The sequence below is a fragment of the Manis javanica genome, chromosome 2 (assembly GCF_040802235.1).
Source record: "Manis javanica isolate MJ-LG chromosome 2, MJ_LKY, whole genome shotgun sequence".
In the NCBI taxonomy this organism is placed as follows: Eukaryota; Metazoa; Chordata; class Mammalia; order Pholidota; family Manidae; genus Manis; species Manis javanica.
The window spans coordinates 129,870,136-129,897,343 of record NC_133157.1 but is presented as its reverse complement, the minus strand read 5'-3'; the positions used below and the strand labels follow the sequence as shown (position 1 = coordinate 129,897,343).

The following is a 27,208-nucleotide window of genomic DNA, read 5'->3' as shown; positions in this document are numbered from 1 at the left end:
TCCATTTAACAACTTTTATTGAGCAGTGAGCATTGAGACTGGGCCCTGCCCTCAGCACTCCACCTGTGAAAATGTTCTCAGCATTTATTGCTAGAGGCAAGTTTGTCGTAAAGAGGAAAGGGCAGAATGTGATGTTTTTGTCTTTGTTATTAGTACATGCAGAAACATGAATTATCCAAACCTTGTTAGACAGACCTAAAGCTGTCCCTGAACAGGAGTGGCCCTTCTCAGCATCCAATAAAGACTGCAGTGGCATGGCTGGAAAATTCCCAGGGTGGCCAGCATGAAACTTTTCACCAGATCTGGGGCCACTCATGGAACCCACAGCCAGACACCTCTGGCCATGAAGAACAACTATGTGATTATATAAGGCCATCCTCCTCACATTCTCTGGGGTAGGGAAGACCAGGCAGACCTGCAGAATCTGGTGACATTCCCATTTCTAAGGACGCTGGCTTCAGGCATGACTCACAATAGTGTTCACAAGTGGTGCCCGCCCCAGCAACCCAGAAGTCAAATACAATGGACTAACTATGGAAAAGTCTTCTGGTCTAACTCCCCTGTGTTTGTTGTTTTTAATTATACAGAATCTTAAACAAATGCAGCCTGAATATACTACTTAATAGTATATTGGCTTGTAACAGAGAATATAAGTTGTTTCTAATACTACAGGAACAGATTGTAACAGATTTTCTTTCCCTGCCTGGGATAATCAATCTGTTTCCTGCCCAGTGCAAAGCTGAGACAATTCCTTAAGCATAATGCATGTTCTGTAATTATCTGCAAATGCATGAATCAACGATTAATACCCAGTGGGTGTTGGTAACCTCGTTTACTAATTTCAGTGCTTCAAGGAGTTAGCAAACTTTAGGATGGGAAAATAACTCATTTGGCAACTGAGAAACAGATGAAAAATAATCCTTAAAGAGCTTCCTAACAGTCCTTCATGCTGGAAATGACTACTCCTGGGAATGTGTTTAAACACCTTCATGTTACTGTTGTTGTAAAGACATTAATAAAACCTAGGTTAAACAAAACCTATGTATGTCTAAAAGCTTTTTATTCCCTATATAAACTTTGTTAGAAGAGTTGAGACCTCAAACTGAAGAAAAATTTCCAAAGAAACACTGTGCTAGTGGGGAGTGAAATGCCCCAGCCTTCCCCAACTGAGACCCATAAGAAACCCTGGGTGATGCGCATACCTGGGCACAAGTGGGCCTTGGAAAGTGTCAAGCATGGCTCCAGAAGCAAGCATTCAAGTGGCATGATGTCACCAAAGCAGTGTCCTGGGCCACAGGGTCAGGACCCAACCTCCCAAGGGGCACGCCTGTGGCACAGGCTCCTCTGAATGCCCAGGGCCACTCAAGGGCCCCAAGAATCAGCCAGGGCCACCCTCTCAGCAATGCCCTGGCCCCCTGCCCTGCCTGGTTTGGCCTTTCCCCATGCTTCTGGAAGTCTTTCCTGAGGGTCCCTCTGAGGAAGGTCAGTGAAGAAGCCAGCTGGACAGCGGCCAGCACAGGACCCCCAAAAGGTGAGGTGTGGCCTGTCTCCAAGGCATTGGAGACATTCTCCAGGATCTTCAGAGAAGATGAAATAGATTGGTGGCAGGGACTCAGGGACATCATTTGATCTAGGGCAACGGCCCAGCTTCAGACAGACAAGGCAGAAGCCCCAGCAGCCTCTGCCTCCCGCATCTGCAGCTCAGTTGTAGGAAAGGTAATCAATAAGCCGGGGAGGGAGGTTCAATTTGGTGATCTTCTCCAGCCCTCTGACACCAGTGGCCCTCCTGAAGCTCACCCTGCAGAGCTGCAACAGGGTCAGAGGTGTCTCTGAAAAAAGAGAATAGAAGCACATGAGGTCACCTTCAGGAAGCAGAGCACACCCTTCAACCTAGTAAGTGCCCAGGGGGAGCTGGTGATGCCACCCTCTCTGTGCAGTAGGACGTGCCCTGCATGCCTCCTCTGGAAGGCTTCGAGGAAGGACAACAGGACCCAGGGAGGAAGATCAGGAAATGGAACTAGATGATATCCAGTGGAATTTTATTTTGTGGAGTTTTGGGGGTTGTTTGTTTTTGTGATTTTTTTTTCATATTTTAACTTGGCATACAGATTTGTCAGCAAAGGACTAATGTATGGCTAGCAGGCTCAAACTTCCAGACAAATGAGGGACAGGGTAGGTTAGTCCTGGGCTGGTGCCAGCTGCCAGCTCCTGCTGTTTCAGGCCATTAAGGGGACCCAAGGAAAACTGCCTCACAGCACCACACAGCTCCAGCAGACACATACTCAAATGCACATCCTAGAGCAGGGGGTTGGGACCTCAGGACAAAGATGGAACTAGAGTTCAGGAGGGCAAGCAAACCAGGGCCAAAGCTGGAAGACGCCTGGTGGGTCCTGGAACATTTGCAAAGCAGGGCCTGGCCTCAAGGCCTGCCTTTTAGAATGATTTGATTCTTCAAAAAACCATGCAGGACACATTTATATCTAGGTTTGATAAAGTATAAATTAACCAGAGTATTCTCAATTTGTGGAAACTCGTGAAATAAAAAGCTCTTTGAAAGAAAAAACTACTGGTGAAATTCATTTTACCAGGTAACTTCATCCCCCAAAGTATTTGAATGCAAGAAAAGAAACACCATCTGGAAATATTTAACTGACAGATAGGGATGGTGTTTGCCTCTAAGATCCAAATGGATTCTGGCTGAATAGGGCTGGCAACAATTTGAATAACAAGGTTTCTCTTTTCAACTGATAGGTATTTGAATGTGAGTGTAAGTCTAGGTAAACACAAAGTCTAGGTAAAAGCGTTTACCCGAAGAAGTCTTGCCCTTAGATCATTTGTACTGTTTGCCAAATTGTAAGGGCTACATCTGTATAATCAGCCTCATCAGGACTAAGTCCGAGCTTGTTTATTTACTCATCAGGGATCTGATATGTTGTCAGGACAGAGCTTCTTGCCTAACTGTCTCTCAGGCAGTTATAGAATACACCACATCATTCAAAGGACCACAACAGGGAGAAGCATTGGGCCTCACTTTCATAGAACTCAAAGCACTTGGCTGGCGCACCACTACTCCCAGTGTAGTCGGATGGCTTCTTCCCCCGGTTGTCCCGCGCATAGATGTTGCCTCCAAACTCAACAAGCATCTCGATGAGGTCAACATTCTTCACCTTAGCAGCGTGGTGCAGGGCTGTCTCATGGAGCTTTGCCGCATTCACATTGGCCCCTGCAGGCCCAGAGCAAGGAGAGCATGTGGAGTCAGGAGAACATGAGCTGGTGCTTTTTGTCCAGCAGAGCAGACTAAAGCAGTCCTCTCCAGGAATCAAGACCAAGACAGACTCTGCTGCAGCCTTTTTAACATCTTTTCCAAAACCCAAAAGCAGCAATCACTTCTTTTTTTTATAACAAAAGGACTAAGGACAGGTTAGCAGTAATCAAGAAATATAACTGGAAAAACAATTTTTAAAAAAGGAAATACAGCTGGAAATAGAACCAAAAAGAAAAATAAAGCAAAAGCTGTGCTGTGAGTTAAGAGACAGTCCTAATGCCCAGACAGCCTGTCCTGCAGCACCAGAGCTCAGACTGAGCCTCTCAGGCCCCTGACCTTCCCTCACCCATGCACACGCAGCAGGAACGGGACAGAGGCTCTGAGAGGGTGTGTCGCATGAATGAGTGAATATTCCTTAAATATAAATATCCTTTTACAAAAGTGAAACTCAGAGGGAACACAAGTAATGTTCCCCAACACCCTGGAGTTCAGGTAAGAGATAAAGTCTCTTAATCTCAAATCCAACTCTGCCATTCATCTCTTTCTTGGGAAAATAGAAACATTCAGAAAATTGTGAACAAGTAGCAACTAAATACAGCAGTTTTAGATGCATCAAAAGATAACAATTTTGATAAAGATATGCTTTATATAGAACCATCACCACTTCTATACAGCGGGATCTCCAGGAACCTCAGAATTTTTATTAAAAAAAATAAACCAACTTCTTCAAAGTACGTGGGTAAGGAGTAACAAGAGGAAGGTGGGGAAAGTAGTTTGGAAAGTAAGCAAATAGCCCAGCAACCGTGAAGTGAGCCTCCAAATAGTAGATTCAAATCACAATCATAAAATAATCACCAAAGTGGGGATTAAAAAACATCAGATCACCAGCATGTCACCCTGTTGATTTTTATATCCTGCAACTTTACTGAATTTTTTTATAAATTCAGAGGGCCAAAATAGGAGGAAATGAGGGGGCATGAACACATGGGACTACATCATGTTAAAAAGCTTCTGTATAGCAAAGGACACCAGCAGCAGAACAAAAAGGCATCCTACATTATGGGAGAATATATTTGTAAATGACATATCTGACAAGGGATTAACATCCAAAATATATAAAGAACTCACATGCCTCAACACCCAAAAAGCAAATAACCCTATTAAAAAAAGGACAGAGGATATGAAAAGACACTTCTCCAAAGAAGAAATTCAGATGGCCAAAAGGCACATGAAAAGATGCTCCACATTGCTAATTATCAGGGAAATGCAAATTAAAACCACAATAAGATATCACCTCACACCAGTTAGGATAGTCAACATAGAAAAGACAGACAGCAAATGCTGGCGAGGATACAGAGAAAGGGGAACCCTCCTATGCTGCCAGTGGGAATGTAGACTAGTTCAACCATTGTGGAAAGCAATATGGAGGTTCCTCAAAAAACTAAAAATAGAAATACCATTTTACCTGGGAATTTCACTCCTAGGAATTTACCCAAAGAATACAAGTTCTCAGATTCGAAAAGACATATGCACCCCCTATGTTTATTGCAGCACTATTTACAATAGCCAAGATATGGAAACAACCTAAGTGTCCATCAGTAGATGAATGGATAAAGAAGAGGTGGTACATATACACAATGGAATACTATTCAGCCTTAAGAAAGAAACAAATCCTACCATTTGCAACAAGACGGATGGAGCTAGAAGGTATTATGCTCAGTGAAATAAGTCAGGCAAAGGAAGACAAATACCAAATGATTTCCCTCATTTGTGGAGTTTAACAACAAAGCAAAACTGAAGGAACAAAACAGCAGCAGACTCACAGACTCCAAGAAGGGACTAGCGGTTACCAAACGGGAAGAATGGGAAAGGGTGGGTGGGAAGGGAGGGAGAAGGGGATTGTGGGTTAACATGATTGGTGCACATGGTGTGTGTGGGGTCACAGGAAAGACAGTGTAGCTCAGAGAAGACAAATAGGGACTCTGTGGCATCTTATTACACTGACAGACAGTGACTGCAGTGGGGTATGGGGCGTGGGACTCAATAATAAGGGTGAATGTATCAACCATATTGTATTTCTTGCGAAACCTTCATAAGAGTGTATATCAATGATACCTTAATAAGAATAAAAAATAAAAAATAAAAAAAATCTCACATTAAAAAAAAACATTTACTGCTGGTGATCAGATTAAAAATTACTCCAGCTGGACTTTCATCTTTCCCAGACACCCCCCACCCCAGACCTCCTTGCACGAACAATCTGCATCTCAAAGACTTGGTTTCACTCCTTCATTTCTCAACAGTTTTGTTTTTCATCCTAAGTCGCACCCAGAATAGATGAAATGACTGAGCTAAAATTTTCCCTCAACAAAATATTTATACTGGGTGCCTAATAAGAACTCCTTGCCAATACCAGCTTTGGCTACATTTCAAAACTTCTCTGGTGGACAGGTCCTGAATGTAACCTTCCCTTGGTAGGGTTGTTTATTATTTCATTTTTGTTTTCCACCTTGGGAACCTCTACATTCTGAGCCTTTTTAGATCAGCTGACAGTGACCTGGATTAAATGTTGCCGACTCCATTTCACGTTGGATCCCCAAATCGTTCTGATTAGACAGCAACCCCATTAGGCAGGTATCATGAATGGTGTCCTGTGACCATGTGAAAAGTAGCACTAAATTCTAAGAGTAATGATTAGCATTTGCTGAATGCCTACTATGCACCAGGTACATGGAAATGTTATCACAAATCCTCCTGATGACCTGCAAAATAGGTTTTATATTTCCTGTTTTATAGATATGGACACTGAGGCCCAAGGTATCAGCCAGCAAGCAGGAGAGCAAGCTTCACACGTGGTCCATCTGACTCCACCACCCAGCTCTCCACAGTGCACGGTGCAGGTAAACAAAATCCACCTGCCCTGAGGAGGACAGGTGGAAACAAGAGGCACCTGCACTGAGCAGTGCAGATATAAATACCAACTCACCTGCATTGAGCAGCACTTTGACACAGTCCAGATGCTCCCGAGCACAGGCAACATGCAGAGGGGTCCCGAAATGGCAGTCATGCGCTTCCAGATTGGCCCCAACGTCAACAAGACACCTAACACATTCAGAACTTCCTTAAAAGAAATGGAAAAGGGTGAAAAGTCACACTGAACATATTCATTTGAAATAACCAGCATAACGTAAAGAGCAGCTGGAATAGGGAAGCCCATGCCTGATCTCAGAGGAGAGGGAACCAGGGCTTCATCCCAACTCAGAGCTGTTTAGGTCCCACATGGTCCTGGGGAGCAAGGGGGGGGGGCTATTCTTTCTCCAGAGAGTGCAGTGGTTCTCCAAGCCTGTGGGGCAAGGGAGGCAGGGAGGGCAAGGCCAGCTCTCCATTAGGAAAACAAAGGTCCTGGAAGGCCACCTCTGCACAGCCAGTCTCGCTGCCCCTCACTGCTCTCCACCTCTGCACTCTCTCCTGAGTTGGGTCTGTAGTGCTGAGCCCAGAGGTGACGACATGAAGCTGCAGGCATCCCCAGTCCAAGACTCTAGGATGAGCTTCCCTAAATTTCCTCACCTCCTGGGGCCCCCCACCTTCCAAGCTGACACCTTGCCTACCTCTTCCCCTGGCTCCTTGCCCTATGTCTCTAACCCAGGTTGATGTGGGGTTTCATCCCATCCTGGACTGCACCATACTTCACCACACTTTGCTGTTAGCAGCTCTAATCCGTTGTCACCACTAGCCTTGAAATCCTGCCTCGCACCTACAGCCTTCTGCTGGTCAATCTCATTTGATATCTTGGCCACTGCAAAGTCCCCTCCCTTCCCAGGGGCTCGTGTTCCTGACCAATCTGTCCCAGCACCACTCCCTGCTCAACCCTGAGTCAGCGTTGACCCTGTGTTCAACTCTCCCCCACAGCAAATCTATTGATTCTTCCCCCAAAGCATTCTAAGTGAATCTACCACATGCCATGATCAAGCTCAGGATCTCAGGGCTTTGCACTTGATCACTGCGATGGCTCCTGACTCATCTCTCCACTTCCAGAGACACCCACCACCACCACCAAAGCTCATCCTGTCTATTGCAGGGTGACAGGATTTATCACACCAAACTATGCCACTTTCACAGAAGTTATTTTGAGCTGAAGACAACTGAGAAGAAATACAAGAAAAGCTGTATGCCCTCCCCCATTTGCCTAAGAGCATAAGGTGAATCTGTAAAATTCCCAAACTGCCAACACCAGGCAGGACAGATGATCACCAGAGACGCACCTGTGGACCATCGCAAGCCTTGCCAAAGCTGGCCTCACCTCCCATGAGCTCCCTGTGCATTTGTCTCCTTGCGATTTGCCATCCAAGAAGCCCCAAATCCTCTTCCTTTGTCTGGTCACTTCTCTTAAAACTTACTGCTCTTTTGCTAAAATATAAGCCAAGTTCTAATCACTGATGGGTGCTCCTCTGGGTACATGTGACGCAGGCATTAACAAACTTGTGCTTTTCCCTTGTTAATCCATTCTTTGTGAGCTTAATGGGCAGGGCCCCAGCCATTGAACCTAACTAAGATAGGTGGAGGGTAAAAAATTCTTCCTCCCAGCCAAGATGGCAGCGTGAGTAGTTCAGTGGAAATCTCCTCCCAAAAACATATATTTATGAAAATACAATAAATACAACTATTCCTAAAAGAGACACCAGTGGATACAGTACAGCAGCCAGGATACATCTACATCTGCGAGAACTCAACATCACACAAAGGCGGTAAGATACAAGCCACGCCCAGCCCCCCCAAAATTCGGCGGGAAGAAAGGAGTCAGAACGGGGAGGGAGTGAAAGCCCAGGACTGCAAAACAACCAGCTCTAGAAATCTGCACCCAGAGTGCAGATACATGGGGCACGGGGTGCTGGATATTAGAGAAATGGAAAGGCAAAACCTGTGGGCAGGTCCCTGCAACCGGCGCCCCTGAGACAAAAGAAAAGCGAGTGCTTTTTGCAAGTCTTAAAGAGACAGGGACCCCACAGCTGGAAGAAGTCGTCCCAGCACACTTAGCTAGCAGGTGGGAATCCTGGGGAACTTAAGGCGTCCTAACCCCCTGGGCGGCAGCGCAGCTCTAAAGCCCCTCACAGCACTAGGCAGCCGGCCAGTCGTTTCCCCAACGGGCGCAGACCATGAAACACTGACCCAGTAGTGGGAGAGCGGCAGCGCACGCTGGGGATGGGGGTGCCAGAGGGGATTGGTAATGGCCCGCGTGTGCCAGCGGTGCCAGAGGGACCAGGGAGAGGTCCGTGCAAACCCGCAGCGGCAACACATGAGAGGTCCAGGAGTGGCCCGCATGTGCTGGCGACCGCGGCACCAGAGGGGCCTGGGAAAGGCTCGCAAGAGCTCGCGGCGGTGGTGACTGAGCGGCGCAGGAGTGGCCTATGCGTGCTGGCGACCGCACCACCAGAGGGGCACGGGAGAGGCCCGTGCGCACCTGCAGCGGTGCCAGAGGGAGCAGTCATGCTCCCAGCACCTGACTGGAATCCCAGCCCAATGCACAGCCACCCAAGCCAGACCCAAAGGCCGCTGCTGGCACACAGGTGCCCAGCAGGGGCGCCACTATCGCAGAGGAGCACACCAGGGGTGCCTGCCACTCCCCACAGGGCTCTGCGCTGCTCTGATGTAGACCCCACCCACAGCAGTTTAGGGGATTAACCCGGTGGCTGCTCCAGGAGTGCGTGTAACCGACACAGGCAGCGGAGAAGGGCAAGGCATCCAGCAAACAGGAAAGGACTTTTTTCTCCCAGCTGACACACCCGCAACCTGCCTACACCCACTGCTATCACCAAGAAAAAGCAGAAAAATTTAGTCCAGTCCAAAAGAGTCCAGACAATTCCTGAGAGAGGATCTGCAGAGACAGACCTAACCAGTCTCCCTGAAAAAGAATTCAAAATAAAAATCATAAACATGCTGACAGAGCTGCAGAGAAATATACAAGAGCTAAAGGAGCAAGTACAGAGTGAGACTGCAGAAATAAAACAATCTCTGGAAGGACTTAAAAGTAGAATGGATGGGATGCAAGAGGCCATTAATGGACTAGAAACCAGAGAACAGGAATGCATACAAACTGATGCAGAGAGAGATAAAAGGATCTCCAGAAATGAAACAATATTAAGAGAACTGTGTGACCAATCCAAAAGGAACAATAACTCACATTATAGTGGTACCAGAAGAAGAGGAGAGAGAAAAATGGATAGAAAGTCTCTTTGAAGAAATTGCTGAGAACTTCCCCAAACTGGGGGAGGAAATAGTTGCTCAGACCACAGAAGCACACAGAACTCCCAACAGAAGGGACCCAAAGAAGACAACACCAAGACACATAATAATTAAAATGGCAAAGATCAAGGACAAGGACAGAGTATTAAAGGCAGCTACAGATAGGAAAAAGGTCACCTACAAAGGAAAACCCAGCAGGCTATCATCAGACTTCTCAACAGAAACCCGACAGGCCAGAAGAGAATGGCATGATATATTTAATGCAATGAAACAGAAGGGCCTCGAACCAAAATTACTGTATCCAGCACAATTATCATTTAAATATGAAGGAGGGATTAAACAATTCCCAGACAAACAAAAGTTGAGGGAATTTGCCTCCCACAAACCACCTCTACAGGGTATCTTAGAGGGACTGCTCTAGATGGGAGCACTCCGAAAAAGAGCACAGAACAAAACACCCAACATATGAAGAATGGAGGAGGAGGAATAAGAAGGGAGAGAAATAAAGAATCATCAGACTGTGTTTATAATAGCTCGATAAGTGAGTTAAGTTAGACAGTAAGGTAGTAAAGGACCTAACCTTGAACCTTTGGTAACCACGAATCTAAAGCCTGCAATGGCAATAAGTACATATCTTTCAATAATTACCCTAAATGTAAATGGACTGAATGTACCAATCAAAAGACACAGAGTAATAGAATGGATAAAAAAGCAAGACCCATCTATATGTTGCTTACAAGAGACTCACCTCAAATCCAAAGACATGCACAGATTAAAAGTCAAGGGATGGAAAAAGATATTTCATGCAAACAACAGAGAGAAAAAAGCAGGTGTTGCAATACTAGTATCAGACAAACTAGACTTCAAAACAAAGAAAGTAACAAGAGATAAAGAAGATTACATAATGATAAAGGGCTCAGTCCAACAAGAGGATATAACCATTATAAACATATATGCACCCAATAAAGGAGCACCAATATATGTGAAACAAACACTAACAGAATTAAAGGAGGAAATAGAATGCAATGCATTCATTTTGGGAGACTTCAACACACCACTCACTCCAAAGGACAGATCCACCAGACAGAAAACAAGTAAGGACACAGGCACTGAACAACACACTAGAACAGATGGACCTAATAGACATCTATAGAACTCTACACCCAAAAGCAACAGGATACACATTCTTCTCAAGTCCACATGGAACATTCTCCAGAATAGACCACATACTAGGCCACAAAAAGAGCCTCAGTAAATTGCAAAAGATTGAAACTCTACCAACCAACTTTTCAGACAACAAAGGTATAAAACTAGAAATAAATTGTACCAAGAAAGCAAAAAGGTTCACAAACACATGGAGGCTTAACAACATGCTTCAAAATAATCAATGGATCAACGACCAAATTGAAATGGAGATCCAGCAATATATGGAAACAAATGACAACAGCAACACAAAGCCCTAACTTCTGTGGGACACAGCGAAAGCAGTCTTAAGAGGAAAGTGTATAGCAATCCAGGCATATTTAAAGAAGGAAGAAGAATCCCAAATGAATAGTCTGATGTCACAATTATCAAAATTGGAAAAAGAAGAACAAAAGAGGCCTAAGGTCAGCAGACAGAGGGACATAATAAAGATCAGAGAAGAAATAAATAAAATTGAGAGGAATAAAACAATATAAAAAATCAATGAAACCAAGAGGTGGTTCTTTGAGAAAATAAACAAAATAGATAAGCCTCTAGCCAGACTTATTAAGAGAGACAGAGAATCAACACACATCAACAGAATCAGAAATAAGAAAGGAAAAATCACGACGGACCCCATAGAAATACAAAGAATTATTAGACAATACTATGAAAACCTATATGCTAACAAGCTGGAAAACCTAGGAGAAATGGACAACTTCCTAGAAAAATACAACCTTCCAAGACTGACCCAGAAAGAAACAGAAAATCTAAACAGACCAATTACCAGCAAGGAAATTGAAGTGGTAATCAAAAAACTACCCAAGAACAAAACCCCCAGGCCAGATGGATTTACCTTGGAATCTTATCAGACATACAGAGAAGACATAATACCCATTCTCCTTAAAGTTTTCCAAAAAAATAGAAGAGGAGGGAATACTCCCAAACTCATTCTATGAAGCCATCACCCTAATACCAAAACCAGGCAAAGACCCCATCAAAAAAGAAAACTACAGACCAATATCCCTGATGAACATAGATGCAAAAATACTCAACAAAATATTAGCAAACCAAATTCAAAAATACATCAAAAGGATCATACACCATGACCAAGTAGGATTCATCCCAGGGATGCAAGGATGGTACAACATTTGAAAATCCATCAACATCATCCACCACATCAACAAAAAGGATAAAAACCACATGATCATCTCCATAGATGCTGAAAAGCATTCAACAAAATTCAACATCCATTCATGATAAAAACTCTCAACAAAATGGGCATAGAGGGAAAGCACCTCAACATAATAAAGACCATATATGATAAACCCACAGCTAACACCGTACTGAACAGCGTGAGGCTGAAAGCTTTTCCTCTGAGATCGGGAACAAGACAGGGATGCCCACTATCTCCCCTGTTATTCAACATAGTATCAGAGGTCCTAGCCACAGCAATTAGACAAAACAAAGAAATACAAGGAACTCAGATTGGTAAAGAAGAAGTCAAACTGTCACTATTTGCAGATGACATGATACTGTACATAAAAAACCCTAAAGACTCCACTGCAAAACTACTAGAACTAATATTGGAATTCAGCAAAGTTGCAGGATACAAAATTAACACACAGAAATCTGTGGCTTTCCTATACACTAACAATGAACTAATAGAAAGAGAAATCAGGAAAACAATTCCATTCACAATAGCATCAAAAAGAATAAAATACCTAGGAATAAACCTAACCAAGGAACTGAAAGACCTATACCCTGAAAACTACAAGACACTCTAAAGAGAAATTAAAGAGGACACTAACAAATGGAAACTCATCCCATGCTCCTGGCTAGGAAGAATTAATATCATCAAAATGGCCATCCTGCCCAAAGCAATATACAGATTCGATGCAATCCCTATCAAATTACCAACAGTATTCTTCAATGAACTGGAACAAATAGTTCAAAAATTCATATGGAACCACAAAAGACCCCGAATAGCTAAAGCAATCCTGAGAAGGAAGAATAAAGCGGGGGGATCTCGCTCCCCAACTTCAAGCTCTACAACAAAGCCACAGTAATCAAGACAATTTGGTTCTGGCACACGAACAGAGCCACAGACCATTGGAACAGAATAGAGACTCCAGACATTAACCCAAACGTATATGGCCAATTAATATACGATAAAGGATCCATGGACATACAATGGGGAAATGACAGTCTCTTCAACAGATGGTGCTGGCAAAACTGGACAATTACATGTAAGAGAATGAAACTGGACCACTGTCTAACCCCATACACAAAAGTAAATTTAAAATGGATCAAAGACCTGAATGTAAGTCATGAAACCATAAAACTCTTAGAAAAAAAAATAGGCAAATGTCTCATGGACATAAACTTCAGTGACTTCTTCATGAACATATCTCCCCGGGCAAGGGAAACAAAAGCAAAAATGAACAGGTGGGACTATATCAAGCTGAAAAGCTTCTGTACAGCAAAGGACACCATCAATAGAACAAAAAGGTATCCTACAGTATGGGAGAACATATTCATAAATGACAGATCCGATAAAGGGCTGACATCCAAAATATATAAAGAGCTCACACACCTCAACAAACAAAAAGCAAATAATCCAATTAAAAAATGGGCAGAGGACCTGAAAAGACATTTCTCTAAAGAAGAAATTCAGATGGCAAACACACACATGAAAACATGCTCCACATCGCTTCTCATCAGAGAAATGCAAATTAAAACCACAATGAGATATCACCTCACACCAGTAAGGATCGCCATTGTCAAAAAGACAATGAACAACAAATGTTGGTGAGGTTGTGGAGAAAGGGGAACCCTCCTACACTGCTGGGGGGAATGTAAATTAGTTCAACCATTGTGAGAAGCAGTATGGAGGTTCCTCAGAACGCTCAAAATAGAAATACCATTTGACCCAGGAATTCCACTTCTAGGAATTTACCCTAAGAATGCAGCACTCCAGTTTGAAAAAGACAGATGCACCCCTAAGTTTATCGCTGCACTATTTACAATAGCCAAGATATGGAAGCAACCTAAATGTCCATCAGTAGATGAATGGATAAAGAAGATGTGGTACATATAGTCAATAGAATATTACTCAGCCATAAGAAAAAAACAGATCCTACCATTCGCAACAACATAGATGGAGCTAGAGGGTATTATGCTCAGTGAAATAAGCCAGGTGGAGAAAGACAAGTACCAAATGATTTCACTCATATGTGGAGTATAAGAACAAAGGAAAACTGAAGGAACAAAACAGCAGCAGAATCACAGAACCCAAGAATGGACTAAAGACACCAAAGGGAAAGGGACTGAGGAGGATGGGTGGGAAGGGAGGGATAAGGGCAGGGAAAAAGGAAGAGGGCATTACGATTAGCATGTATAGTGCATGGGGGGCACGGGGAGGGCTGTGCAACACAGAGAAGACAAGTAGTGATTTTATAGATCTTACTATGCAGATGGACAGTGACTGTGAAGGGGTATGTGGATGTGGAGGGGACTTGGAGAAGGGGGGAGCCTAGTAAACATAATGTTCTTCATTTAATTGTAGATTAATGATACCAAAATTTTAAAAAAATTATTCCTCCCTACACAAGGAATAACACTAAAACCTTTGTAAAAGGTTTTCCTCAATATCTGCTTAAAAACCTCCAACAGGGGCCTGCAGCAATCCCCAGTGCCCACAGGAGACAAAAGATGACCTGAGCAGAAAACAGTGTTCCTTTGTGGAGCCTGAGGTAACCTGGACCTACACCCAACAAAACACAGCAAAGACACACCATGCCAGTCAATCAACATGTAGGCCACAGGTTTGTGACCTGTGCTCAAAAAGGCAAATCCAGCCTCCTTAGTCTGTCATTTAAAGACTAGCTGGTCTTGCCCTACATTCCCAATATGGTCTGTTATTGACCATCCATGGGAGTTTCTGTCCAGTGAGACAGAACTAGTCATTTCCCCGTGCTTTTCCCCATTTCCTCCCACCAACTGGAATCTAGCCATCCTGCAAGGGCAGCTGAAATCCCAGCTGCTCCCTGAGCCTCCTGGAGCAACACCTTCCTGAGAACACAGGTCCCAGGGTTGCATCTGGACCTCCCAATGGGAATAGGACCCACAGGGCAAAATGACAGCAAGGACTGAGCAAGCAACTGCAGGGTGGACATCTGAAAGGCACTGGGGACTTGGCGAGGGAACAGAATCCTAGCATAGAATCAACGGACCCTCATCCCGGCGAGGACTGGGTCTCCAGGAGGAAAAGCCAAGAGCCTCCGGGGACACAGCCTGGGCAGTCTCCTTTGTCAGCCGATGGCTTCCACCAACTCACCGCTCATGCAGGCCTCGTGCAGCGGGGATGCTGTGTACAGGGGAGGGTTGACCTTGGCCCCATAGGAGAGCAAGAGCTTCACACAGTCGATGCTGCCCGAGGCGCAGGCGTCACAGAGAGGAGTGCTGCCATCGATGTTGCAGGCATCCACCTGGTAGGGAGGAAGCAACGCCAGAGGGGGTCCCTGCAACTACTTTGCTCCTCCTTAGCCACGTTCATTTTGCAAAACACTCCTTAGAAGAATCATTTTTCTAGTACATACTACAGTGCTGGGTGGGCAAGGGAGTTCCAGGGCAGACAGTAGCACGGGCTGGTGTCAGCCTACTCAGTGCAGGAGTCCTAACCGGGGTGGCTCAACCCAACCCCACTCTCCCCTCAACCCCCAGAGCACAGAGGAGGCCAGGCAAGCTCTGGTTATAAGCTGAGGAAGGCAGGGTATAAAAGTGGGTTTTAACTCAAGTCTCAGCTAGGAGGACCTACAGCTGCTTAATGTGTCTCTCGTTGGAAAATCCTAGGGCAGGAATAGGCGATCTTTTTCCCAACTCCCAAACTGGCAGATTCTGCTGAGAATTTATGCAAATTCAGATGCTCTTTGGGTACATGCTGAAGCCTGTTCCAGTTCCCCCAAGACCACCGCAGTAGCCAGGCTTTCAGAGAGCAGACATCCAGCTGCTTCCCACCCTGTTAGGCATCCCGCCCCTCTGCTGGCTGCAAACTACTGGGGCTGCACATCAGCCGCAGCATATTTACACCAGGGAAAGAAGGAAATCAGATCTTGCTTCGTTTTCCTTTTTCCACTGAGAGCTAGCTTGCCAGCATCCTAGTTAGTCACCTCAGAGACTGGAATACTGTTCTTTGAGCCCAAACAGTTCTTCAGCCCAGGCCCCACTAGCCCTTCCAAAGCCTGTCTAATGTGCACGCTTACCCCTACCCCTGCTCATGTGCAGAGCCAAAGCCCTCCCTCCAGCATTTTGCTAAAACTGCCCCTCTCTGGCCACCAGTGACTCCGATTAGTCAAGTCCATGACCACGCATACTGGTCCTCGGTGAATAGTTGCCATAATGACCACCCCCATCTCCCTGGGCTTCTACTACATCCCATTCTGCTTTCCTGCCTCTTTTTCTTCTGTCCCTTTGCACATCTCAGACCGCTAATCCCAGCCTCTTCTGTTCCTCCCATTTCATGTGCTCTGGAGCTGTCCCTTCCACTCTGCAAATACAGCCAGCCCCGGAATCTGTCCCAAAGGGCCACTCACTAGGGCCCCGGCAGCCAGCAGAAGCTGCACACACTGTGTCTGGCCCTGCAGGCTGGCCACATGCAGGGGTGTGATGGAGTCCACCATGACCTGGTTGACACAGGCACCGCTCTCGATCAGCCGCTGCAGCTGCAGGGTCTCTCCTCGCTGGGCTGCCTCATGAACAGGAGTGCACTCCACCCAGAATCCTGGAGAGGAAGAGAGACCTAGTATAAGACCATGCCACTTCCACCCAGGGCAAATGAACACAAGCACACTTATGAGACTCAAGACACTATATACAATCAGGTAACTGGTCCAATGCTCCCACTCAAAATTTGTGAGTAAACTCACCAGTGAAGGGTGGATCCAAGCAAATTGGCATGGCACATGAGGGCCTTGCAGATCTGGACCTTGCCCTGACCTGTTCTCACAACACCCCCACAGTGCACACGGGACCTACTGTCCACACACTTGCAGCTCATTGTTGCCCTGCCATTTCACACCCATGTCTCTGCGTATGTTCTCCCTGCCTTATAGGCCTGCCTTTGCCCACATCCCCATTGCCAATTCTGCAACCTCTTGCTGAGGTGCCACATCCTCCACATGGACCACCTAAAACACCTTCTTCTCTGGGAAACACTTCCACAATGCTTGCATACCCTCATTAAAGCACTTGAAAGGTCCCCCTCCCTGCCTGGAGGAACCTTGAAAATAGGGCCCATGTTTTCATTACTCAATTTTAGCAGATTCCTCAGTATTTTCTACATATAAAATCATGTCAGATGCAAATAGAGGTAGTTTTGCTTCTTTCTTTCCCTTCTGGATGCCTTTCATTTCTTTTTTGTGCTGTCACAGTTGAACTCGCACACTGCTGAACAGCAGGGTAGGAGCATGCATACTTGCCTTGTTCCTGTTCTTGGAGTGAAAGTGTTCAGGTGGGACTTAGTGTTAAGGATGATGTCAGCTGGAGGTTTTGCATAAAAGTGCAGCCACCTTCAGTAATGACCTTAGCTGAATCTTCTGGGTAACTTGCTGCAGCTTCTACCTAAGCACTTGCTGCTTCACCTGCACTTTTATGTCACAGGAGTGGCTTCTTTCCTTAAACCCATGAACCAATGCCTCAGACTTTTTTCTGCAGCTTCCTCCCCTATCTCAGCCTTCACAGAATTGAAGATAGTGTAGGGCCTTGCTCTGGATTAGGCTTTATCAGGTCAAGGAAATTCCCCTCTATTTCCAGTTTGTTGAGAGTTTTTATGAGAGGGTGTTGGATTTTGTCAAATACTTTTTCCTGCATCTATTGCAATTATCATGATGGCCTTTAAAGTTCTGTTAAAATGGTGTATTACATTCATTGACTTTCAGATATTAAACCAAGCGTACATGCCTGGGATAAATCCCACTTGGTCTTGGTGTATAATCTGTTTTATATGATGTTAGATTTGGTTTGCTAGTAGTTTGCTGAGGATATTTGTGTCTGTATCCACAAATGTCATTTTTCTTTAATCAATGTATTTGTCTGGCGTTGGTATCAAGGTTTTGCTATCATTCTGGCCTCAGAATGGTTTGAGAAGTATTCTCTTCCAGTTTTTGTTAGAGTTTATGAAGAATTAGCATTAAATCTTTAAATGTGTCAAAATCACCTAAAAAGAGATCTAAGCCTGGGCTTTCCCTTAGTATCAGTTTTTAAATCACTAATTCCATCTCTTCATTTGTTATGCATCTATTCAGACTTTCTATTTTGAGTCATTTTGGTAGTTGGTAGTTTGAGACCTTTAGGAATTAGTCCACTTTATTTATATTATCTAATTTGTTGGCATACAATCTATTATGGGCTGAACTGTCCACCCCCCCCACCCCCCACATACACATACAAATTCAGAATTTGAAGCCCTAACCCCTAGTACCTCAGAATGTGACTATTTGGAGACTCAGTCTTTTCAGAAGTAATTAAGAGTAATAAAAGGTAGCGCTTTGACCTCCCTGCCCCTATAACCAGTGGGTCTCACAAGGAGCACAGGTCAGCATTACCTGGAGGGCTTGTGAGCCTGTCAGTAGGTCTCAGTGGGGCCTGAGAATCTGAATCTCTAACAAGTTCCCAGATGCTACAGCTGGCCTGGAGACCACACATTGAGAACCAGGGTTTTAGACAATACCTCTCCCTCTGAATAGAGCCCCCTTCACTCCCCTATCCTCCTCCCTGCTTATCCAACTAACTTCTACTTGTACTTTTCCAGACTGAAATCCAGTGGTTAGTTCTCTGTAAGTCTGGGGAGAGGAAATCCCTCTAAAAACTGAAATCAGTCAAAGGGAGGAATAAAGTTTAAAATACGTTTATTGCTTACAAATCGCAGTCCAGGGCCTTCTCTCTTCCCTGCTCCAGCAGAAACAAAACTAGCCCTCCCCCTCACCTCTCAGGTACAGGTAAGCCCTCTGTTGCCCAGGTAATTACCATTGATATGGAGATGAACTTCTCTCCACCCCTGAGGAATGATGCAAAGGCACTAAAGCCATACTTCTTTCCACCTCTGAATGCCTATTGATATGCAGATGTACTAACACCAGGAGAAATATTCTGGAAATATTACAGTTTTACCCACATCTCCCAGGAGGCCTTGCCCACCCCAGTCCCCGTTCATGCTGGATAAGCCCCCCTCCGTGCCCCCCCTAGTCTGCCCGTCTCATTTTGGTGCTGTGGTCACCCTCAGTGGCCTGCACTCTGCCACTCAGTATTAAGAAACTATAACAGCCACTGAGTTTGGCTTCCAAACCATGCATCCCTCCCCAGATGCGTGGGCTAAGTTAATCATAGCAATCCCATTTCTTGTAGCCCATCTGCCCCACCTTCCCTAATGAGAAGGGAGGGAGGGAGGGCCTGCAAAGGTCTCACAGCTTCAAAACTCTCTCTTCCCAAGGAAGAGATGGCTCCCTTCTCCCTCAGGATACTGCCCAGATGTGGCCATCTGGCTACCTGCCTGCCAGTGCAGGCACGAGAACAGCAGAACCAGAGAGGCAGGAAGGTTCCAGAAACCTGGGAACCATGGTGAGTCAGTGGACACATGAGGCGTGGCACCCAGGTGGCAGCAGACTTCCTATTGTGTGCAAATATTTCTTTATTGTCTGAGCCAGGTGCAGACAAAAGCAGGTTAACTAGTGGAGACGGTAAACATCCCAAGTGCAGAATCTACAGCAACAGTTCCTCAGCACTCTCAGCCTGGGGCACATGAGAATCTTCTAGACACTAAACTTAAAAGGTAAAAAGTCACAGATGACAATGCTGGGTTAATAGTGGCATACCCTTACTGTCAAGCCCCCTACTTCAACAAGATCACATTGCATACACTTTACAATAAACAGCCTCCTTTTATTATTGCCCTTTATTATTATTACATCTACCTAGAAAAACTTCCAATCAACAGCTAGTTCCCCAGTCTGATCAAGTGTACTTTTACAAACCATGTCTAGGGTGAATTTATGTCCTCTGCAGACAGATAACCTACCTGGTCATCTGTTGATGACTGTCTACTAGAGATCACCTCATTTCTATCATCCTATAGCCCACCCTGCCTCCGCAGCAGCGCAGCATAGCACTGTGGGTCACAGTCCTCCAAGCCAGAACTGCTGGATCTGACACAGCGGTTTATGATATTTTGCAAGAAATAGCTTCTCTGAGAGTCTTGTTTCCTCACTGGTAAATTGGGATATAACAGTTTACTCACTAGTGGGCTATGAAAATTGAATGGCTTAACATAAGCATTCAATGTGGGGCCTGGCACACAGTAAGTACTCAATAAATGTTGTCTAACTGTAGTATTTTTACCGCCCCCTCCCCAAACTGTACCCTTCTGTCTTGCCCATTAGCTAAAGAGGGGAATTAGCAAATACAGGCTTACCTTGTTTTCTTGAGCTTCGCTTTACTGTGTTTTGCAGTTTTAAAATACGGCATGTTTTACAGATTGAAGGTGTGTGGCAACCCTGCACTGAGCAAGTCTATCAGCACTATTTTCCAGCGGCATTTGCTTACATTGTGTGTCTGCATCACATTTTGGTGTCATATTTTGGTAATTCTCGCAATATTTCCATATTTTTCATTATTACAGTGATCTGTGATCAGTGATACTATTGCTATTGTAATTGTCTGGTAGCCATGAACCGTGGCCATGTAAGACCATGAACTTAATAACCGTGCTCGTGTTCTGACTGCCCCACTGCCTGGCCGTTCCCCGTCTCTCCCTCTCCTCGGGCCTCCCCAGTCCCTGAGACACAATACTGAAATTAGACCAATAAATAACCCTACAATGGCCTCTAAGAGTTCGAGTGAAAGGAATAATCACATGTCTTTCACTTTAAATCAAAATCTAGAAAGGATTAAGCTCAGTGAGGAAGGCATGTTGAAAGCCAAGGCAGGTGAAAGCTGGGCACCTCTTGCACCAGCCAAGTGGCGAATGCAAAGGAAATGTCTCAAAGGAAGTTAAAAGTGCTACTCCAGTGAGCACACAAATGATAAGAAAGTGAAACGGCCTTATTGATGATATGCAGACAAGATCCAACCAGCCACAACATTCCCTTAAACCAAAGCCTAATCCAGAGCAAGGCCCTACACTATCTTCAATTCTGTGAAGGCTGAGATAGGGGAGGAAGCTGCAGAAAAAAGTCTGAGGCATTGGTTCATGGGTTTAAGGAAAGAAGCCATTCCTGTGACATAAAAGTGCAGGTGAAGCAGCAAGTGCTTAGGTAGAAGCTGCAGCAAGTTACCCAGAAGATTCATCTAAGGTCATTACTAAAGGTGGCTGCACTAAACAGCAGATTTTCACTTTAGGTGAAAGAGCCTTCTATTGGAAGAAGATGCCACCTAGGCCCTTCATTGTCAGAGAGAAGTCAATGCCTGGCTTCAAAGCCTCAAAGGGCAGACTGGCTTTCATACTAGGAGCTAACGCAGCAGTTGACTTTAAGTTGAAGCTAATACTATTTATCATTCCAAAAGCCTTAGGGTCCTTAAAAATCATGCTAAATCTACTCTGCTGGGCTCTATAAATGGAACAACAAAGCTGGATGACAGCACATCTGTTTATAACATGGTTTACTGAATATTTGAAGCCCATTATTGAAACCTTTCAAAAAGATGTTTCAAAATATAACTTCTCATTGACAATGTACCTGGTCATCTGAGAGCTGTGATGGAAATATACAATGAGATTAATTCTGTTTTCATGCTTGCTAACAACCTCCATTCTGTAGCCCATGGATCACAGATAATTTTGACTTTCAAACCTTACAAATGAATATATTTTGTAAGGCTATAGCTGCTACAGAAAATGATTCTTCTGATGGATCTAGGCAAAGTAAATTTAAAACCTTCTGGAAAGGATTCACTGTTCTATGTGCCACTAAGATTATTCATGATTCATGGGAAGAGGTCAAAATACCAACATTCACAGGAGTTTGAAAGTTAATTTCCACCCTCGTGGATGACTTTGAAGGGTTCAAGACTCCAATGGAGGAAGTCACTGCAGATATGGTGGAAATGGCAACACAGACAGAAATAAAAGTGCAGCCAGGAGATGAGACTGAATTGCTGCAATCTCATGAGAGAACTCTACAGATGAGGAGTTGCTTCCTATGAATGAATTTCTTGAGATGGAATCTACTCCTTATGAGGATGCTGTGAAGATTGTTGAAGGGACAACAAAGGATTTAGAAAATTATACAAACTTAGTTGATAAAGCAGCAGGAGGGTTTGAGAGGGCTGACTGCAATTTGAAAGAAGTTCTACTATGAGTAAAATGCTACGAAACAGCATCACATGCTATGGAGAAATTGTTCATGAAAGGAAGAGTCAATCAACGCAGCAAACCTCATTGTTGTTTTAAGAAATAGCCATGGCACCTTTCAGCATCCACCCCTCCATCAGTCAGCAGCCATCAATAACAAAGCAAGATCTGCCACCAGCAAAAAGACTGATTTCCTGAAAGCTCAGATGATGATAACCAATTTTTAAGCAAAGGTTTTTTAAAGGTGTATATACATTGTTTTAGACAATGCTATTGTACACTTAATAGACTAGTGTAGTGTAAACATAATTCTTACGCACTAGGAGGGCGAATGTATTTGACTCATTTATTGCAGTGGTCTGGAGTTGAACCTACAATACCTCTGAGATATACCTCTATGTGTTCCCAGGCATGGTGATGCACATTAGCCTGCGCTCATGACTGTGGACCCCTGACACAAACACCTTTCTCACAGCAGGAAGAGTGATAAAGTATGTGGGGACAGCAAATAGGTGGTCAGAGTGTTCCCCTATCCCATGAAACACACAGCAGACACGACTTATCCAACCCAGTCACAAAACCAGTCCAGCATTACAGGTAACCCTACAAATTGCTTAGAGACAAACCTATTTGGGAAGGAAAAAAAAAAAAAGCAAACCCACCTTGGTTTAAACCTCAGCTTTCTGCTTTCTAGCTGTGCACTCTTACCTCTATCTACAGGTACTGATGACTGCCTAGAAGCTGTCCCAGAACTTGAGGCCCCTGCTGGCGTATCACATAGCGGCTCAGCAGCTCTCACCATGGTACCAGGAGCTGCCCCTTTTCTCCATCCCACATTCTTAAGTTCTTGGTTAAGGATAACTGAAGAATAAACAGCACCTCCCCTCTTCGAGCCCAGATTCCCTTTCATCTTCTGCCAGGCTTGTACTTCCAAGTCCGAAGTTTCTGAGTACCGAGCTGAATATGGGGATTACCTTTTCACCTTTGCAAACAGACACTCACCTTGGGGCAATATGATCTATATTACACTTGCTAGGTTACCAACATTGGATTCACTTTAGGAGGTGACTTCCCCTAAATTCTTTCTACTTCTTGATAAGGCCGTATTGTGAGACTCTGCAATCTCTACCTCTGTGAGGTATTTGAGGTATTAAAAAATGAAAAACCTACATGCTGTGGTTGCAGTACACCTCACATACAGAACTTCAGATAAGAATGTTAAAATGGGTTCAAGTTCCCATCATGGGCCTGTACTGCTAGTCTAGCAGTATTGTTTGGATCCAGCACAGTCAGCTTATTTATTAAAGTTGGGAATTAAAATGTCAGTAGAATTTACTTTTGGAGAAAGATAGTAAATAATAAGTAAAACACTGACAAAGTAAAAAAATTCCATGAACTCCAGAAGTTGTGAATTCATTAGTTTAGAAGGTGCTTTTCTTCTAAAGCTACGTTCTTAAACCTCAAAAAGCATGCTGAGAAGTAATGCTGTGCCAATGACAAGTTCTATATGAACAAAAAGATGTTTTAATAGCCTTCCAAGGTTAGGTGTTCACTGCGTATTTAATTGAATCAATCAAGTGCTGACCACACTGGCAGGGTCAAAGTAGTGCCTGCCTGGGGTGGAACGCCAAGTACAAAGAGATGTTTATTAAATGTCTTGGATCATGTTGGCTGTTTTACAAAATCCAAGTATCCTTGCCTTGCTATTACCGCAGTGCGGCGCAACGGTAACTTTAGCTTCAGACTTCTTACATTTTTCCTCAGCTACTGGTTTTAACCAGTCTAAAAATACTTTATATTTTTTTCTTTCAGGCTTTCAAAATGCTCTCCATGCTCGTTTCATCCTCAGAGTACTTCCTAGACAGGCGAGCTGCTTCCCGCTCGGGGCAGCAGGATAATGTCCCCTGGCCCTCCAATCCGTTGATTCTGAGCAGCCCAAAAATGGTTAAGATGCAGTGGAGCACCCTGGTAGCACTTTTCAGCGTGCCATCGGTCAGGTCAGGGGGTGCCTTCCGCTGGCGCGCTCCTCTCCGCGGCTGGGTGGGCCTGCAGATGCTACGGACACTGCGACCTGGAGCCGCCACCCAGCCCGCGACCCGCGTGGGTGCGCAACCCAGGAAGAGAACGGCGGGCGGAGAGGGTGCAGAGCCGCGTCTGAGGCACTGGGCTGCCGGCATCGGCTGCCTGAGCCCCCAAGCCCGACCTCCCTCGCTAGGAGCGCGCGCGCCACCCACCCCGGGGCTCGGGTCGCGCGCCGTCGCCGCGCCACCCCCGCGCCCGCTCGTACCCACGTCGCCCACGAAGCAGCCGTCCGCTGCGCGGGGTTCCATGCCCTTGCTGCCCCGGGCCGGCGCCGGGCTGGCGCGAGACGCGACCGAGCGCCACTGGGGCAGGTCCCCGAGGCGCGGCGCCGGGACTTGTAGTCCCCGCCTACGGGCGCGCCACCGGACTCGCGCCGGCGCCGAGCGCGGCTACCACGCCCCCGCAAACGCGCACCCCCGGGCCTCCGCGCTTCATTTCAAAGGCCACTTCCCTCCGGCTGGCGCACTTCCTGCCTCTTCCTTCTCTCCAGAAAAATCGTAAACTCCCTGTCGTTCACGGTCGCGGAGAAAACGAAAACAAAGATACATGTCTTTCCAAGTCCCATGACAGAAACGCAGAACCGGTTTCCAGAGGCTTGCAGGTTGATGATTGAGTAAGCGAGCTTTTGTTTTCGCAAAGCACCTCACACAGTTCAGAAGGCCTAACGTTGGGACATTTGAAGCTATTAGAGCATGTGTGCGTGTGTGTGTGTGTGTTTGGTTGAGGAATTTTGCTCTGTATTCGTAAGGGATGTTGGTCTTCAGATTTCTGGTTATGTTTTTTTAGCTTTGGTATGAGGTCATAGGGGGCGTATATTGGAAATACAGGCAGCCTTGGAGATGTGGGTTTGGTTCTAGACCACCATAGTAAAGCAAATATCGCAATAAAGTGAGCTAAAAGAATTTTTTTGGTTTCCCAGTGCATATTAAAAATTGTGTTTATACTCTAGTCTATTAAGTTTAATCCTCTTAAATTTTTTGAAGCTTCTTTTATCACATTGTAGATGGTCTATCTTGAACAATGTTTCATGTGCAATTGAGAAGAGTGTGTATTCTACTGTTTTGGGGTGAATTGTTTCCTAGATGTCGGTTACATCTAATTGGTTAATAGTATTGTTTAAGACTTCTATTTCTTTGTTGATTTTCTGTCTAGTTCTGTCCATTATTGAAAGTGGGAAATCGAAATATCCAACTATTGTTGAATTTGATGACTGGTCTATTTGTTCCTTCAATTAGTTTTTGTTTCATATATTTTGATGCTCTGTTGTTTGATGCATATATTTATAATTGTTGAACTGACACTTTTATCATTATAAATTTTCCTTCTTTGTTGCTAGTAACAATTTTTGTCTTAAAGTCTGTTTTGTCTGTTATTAGTATAGTAATTACCACTCCAATTACCTTTTGGTTACTTTTGGCATGGTATATGTTTTTCCATTCTCTTAATTTTAACCTATATGTATCTTTTAATTTTAGGTGTGTCTCTTAGACAGTATATTATTAAACCAGGTTTTCTTAATCCATCTCATCTTTGCCTTTTGATTGGCCCATGTAATCCATTATGATTAACGTGATTACTGATAAGGTAGGCTTTCCACTTGCCATTTGCATTCTGTTTTATTTCTTTTTTGATCCTCTGTTTTTCCACTACTGCCTTCTTATGAGTTAAATAGATATTTTCTAGTGCACCACTTAAGTATCTTTTTATTTTACTATAGTCTTGAGGTCTTTAAAATTGCCCTGGAGGTTACAAATAACATCTTAAAATAATCTAGTTCAGATTAATACCACTTTAATTGCAAGAGTATATAAAAAAATTTGCTCCAGTAGAGTTCCATTCCTTTCCCTTTCTTTAGTGCCATTATTGTCATACAGATTATCTTTATATATTATAAGCCCATTAAAAGTTTATAATTATTGATATATACCATTGTATTTTAAATCAGTGGAATAAAAGAGTTACAAACTAAAATACATCTATACTATCCTTTATATATTCCTGTGTAGTTGCCTTTACTGGTACGTATTTTTTCTTCTGGATTTGGATTACTGTCTATTCTTTCATTTCAGCCTGAAGGTTCCCTTTGGTATTCTAGAGCAAATCTGTTGATGACAAACTCACTTAGGTTTTGTTTGTTAGGGAATTTCTCTTTCATTTTATAAGTATGTTTATGCTAGATATAGAATTCTTGGTTGGCAATCTTTTTTTATCTCCCACAGGGAATATGTCATCCCATTGCCTTCTGGTTTCTATGATTTCTGCTGTGAAGTTAGCTGTTAATCTTAATGAGATCTTAATGAACATCCCTGTACATAAGGAGTTGTTTTTCACACTGCTTTCAAGGTTCTCTTTTTCATTTTCGGTAGTTTGATGCTGATGTATCTAGGTGTGGAGAGAGTGAAGGTTCCTATGGCTAGCATTCTAGCCTAGTCCTGGTTGGCTTACTCACTACACATGTGTGGTCAATACATTGCTATTGACTCGAAAGAGCTCCGCCCAGTGCTCTGGGCTGCTGCATGGCTGCAGGGCTGCAAGGCTGTAGGAGAGCAGAGACTGAAGCAGTGGCAGTGCCAAGTACAGAGACTGCGATAGCTGCGGGGGCAGAGAGGCCCAGAGGCAGAAACCAGCTTGCTGCATGCAGACTCACTCTGAATGGATGGGATTCTAGTGATTAACCTGCCCTCATGGGAATAAAGTTCTTGGGTATAAACCCTTTCACCCCAAGAATGTTCCATTGTCATTCTTAAACAAGTTTACTGTCTACTTCACAGTGAACTTGTCTGAGGCTGAAACCCATTGGCAAGACAATTGGCAATTTGGCAGGATTTACTGTTGACTGAGGAGCAGAACAGGCTGCCCTTATGGGAGGGGTGCTTCAGTGGGCTGCCCCTATGGATGGAAAGACCATCGAGTGTCCCCCAGTGGACATGTGGTCTGACGTGGCTTGCCTCCCAGAGGACTGGTCCTCACCCCAAGACTGGGAAGAGGTGGAGGCAACACCTGAGGCAGTAAAGTTGGCCCTCAGCAAAATAGGGAATTCCTTAAATAAACAGAGTGTGAGTGAGGCAGCAGGAACTGTGGGGAATTTTTTTCTC

General features: G+C 44.5%; 2 protein-coding genes across 4 annotated transcripts in view; one reads left to right on the top strand and one right to left on the bottom strand.

Moving 5' to 3' along the window:
* Positions 1-24,483, bottom strand: ASB13 (ankyrin repeat and SOCS box containing 13). 3 transcript variants are annotated; one of them, XM_017671408.3, is made up of 6 exons: positions 24,319-24,483; positions 16,372-16,469; positions 15,027-15,177; positions 6,252-6,386; positions 3,032-3,223; positions 1-1,829 (listed from the first exon to the last, which is right to left on the bottom strand). In XM_017671408.3, exons 1-6 carry the CDS (start codon positions 24,359-24,361, stop codon positions 1,702-1,704), a joined length of 747 nt encoding a protein of 248 aa, XP_017526897.1. In that variant the 5' UTR covers positions 24,362-24,483; the 3' UTR covers positions 1-1,701. The 3 variants fall into 3 exon arrangements, with proteins under 3 accessions (XP_017526897.1, XP_017526896.1, XP_017526894.1); XM_017671407.3 differs by having other exon boundaries at positions 3,065-3,223; positions 16,282-16,469; positions 24,319-24,482; XM_017671405.3 differs by having other exon boundaries at positions 16,282-16,469; positions 24,319-24,476.
* A 113-nt stretch (positions 24,484-24,596) lies between these two features.
* The window catches only part of TASOR2 (transcription activation suppressor family member 2), a 251,539-nt gene continuing 248,927 nt past the window's right edge, over positions 24,597-27,208 (top strand). The window contains exon 1 of the mRNA XM_073229403.1: positions 24,597-24,726. The gene's annotated coding sequence lies outside the window, so the exon portion shown is untranslated. The remainder of the gene's footprint in view (positions 24,727-27,208) is intronic.

Coding starts and splice junctions, on each gene's coding strand:
- ASB13 (XM_017671405.3), bottom strand. CDS start 24,361: ATGGAACCCCGCGCAGCGGACGGCTGCTTCGTGGGCGACGTGG. Junction 6,387..15,026: donor GCACGAGGCCTGCATGAGCG/GTGAGTTGGTGG, acceptor ATTTCTTTTAAG/GAAGTTCTGAATGTGTTAGG. Junction 1,830..3,031: donor GTGCTTTGAGTTCTATGAAA/GTGAGGCCCAAT, acceptor CTCTTTTTTCAG/AGACACCTCTGACCCTGTTG.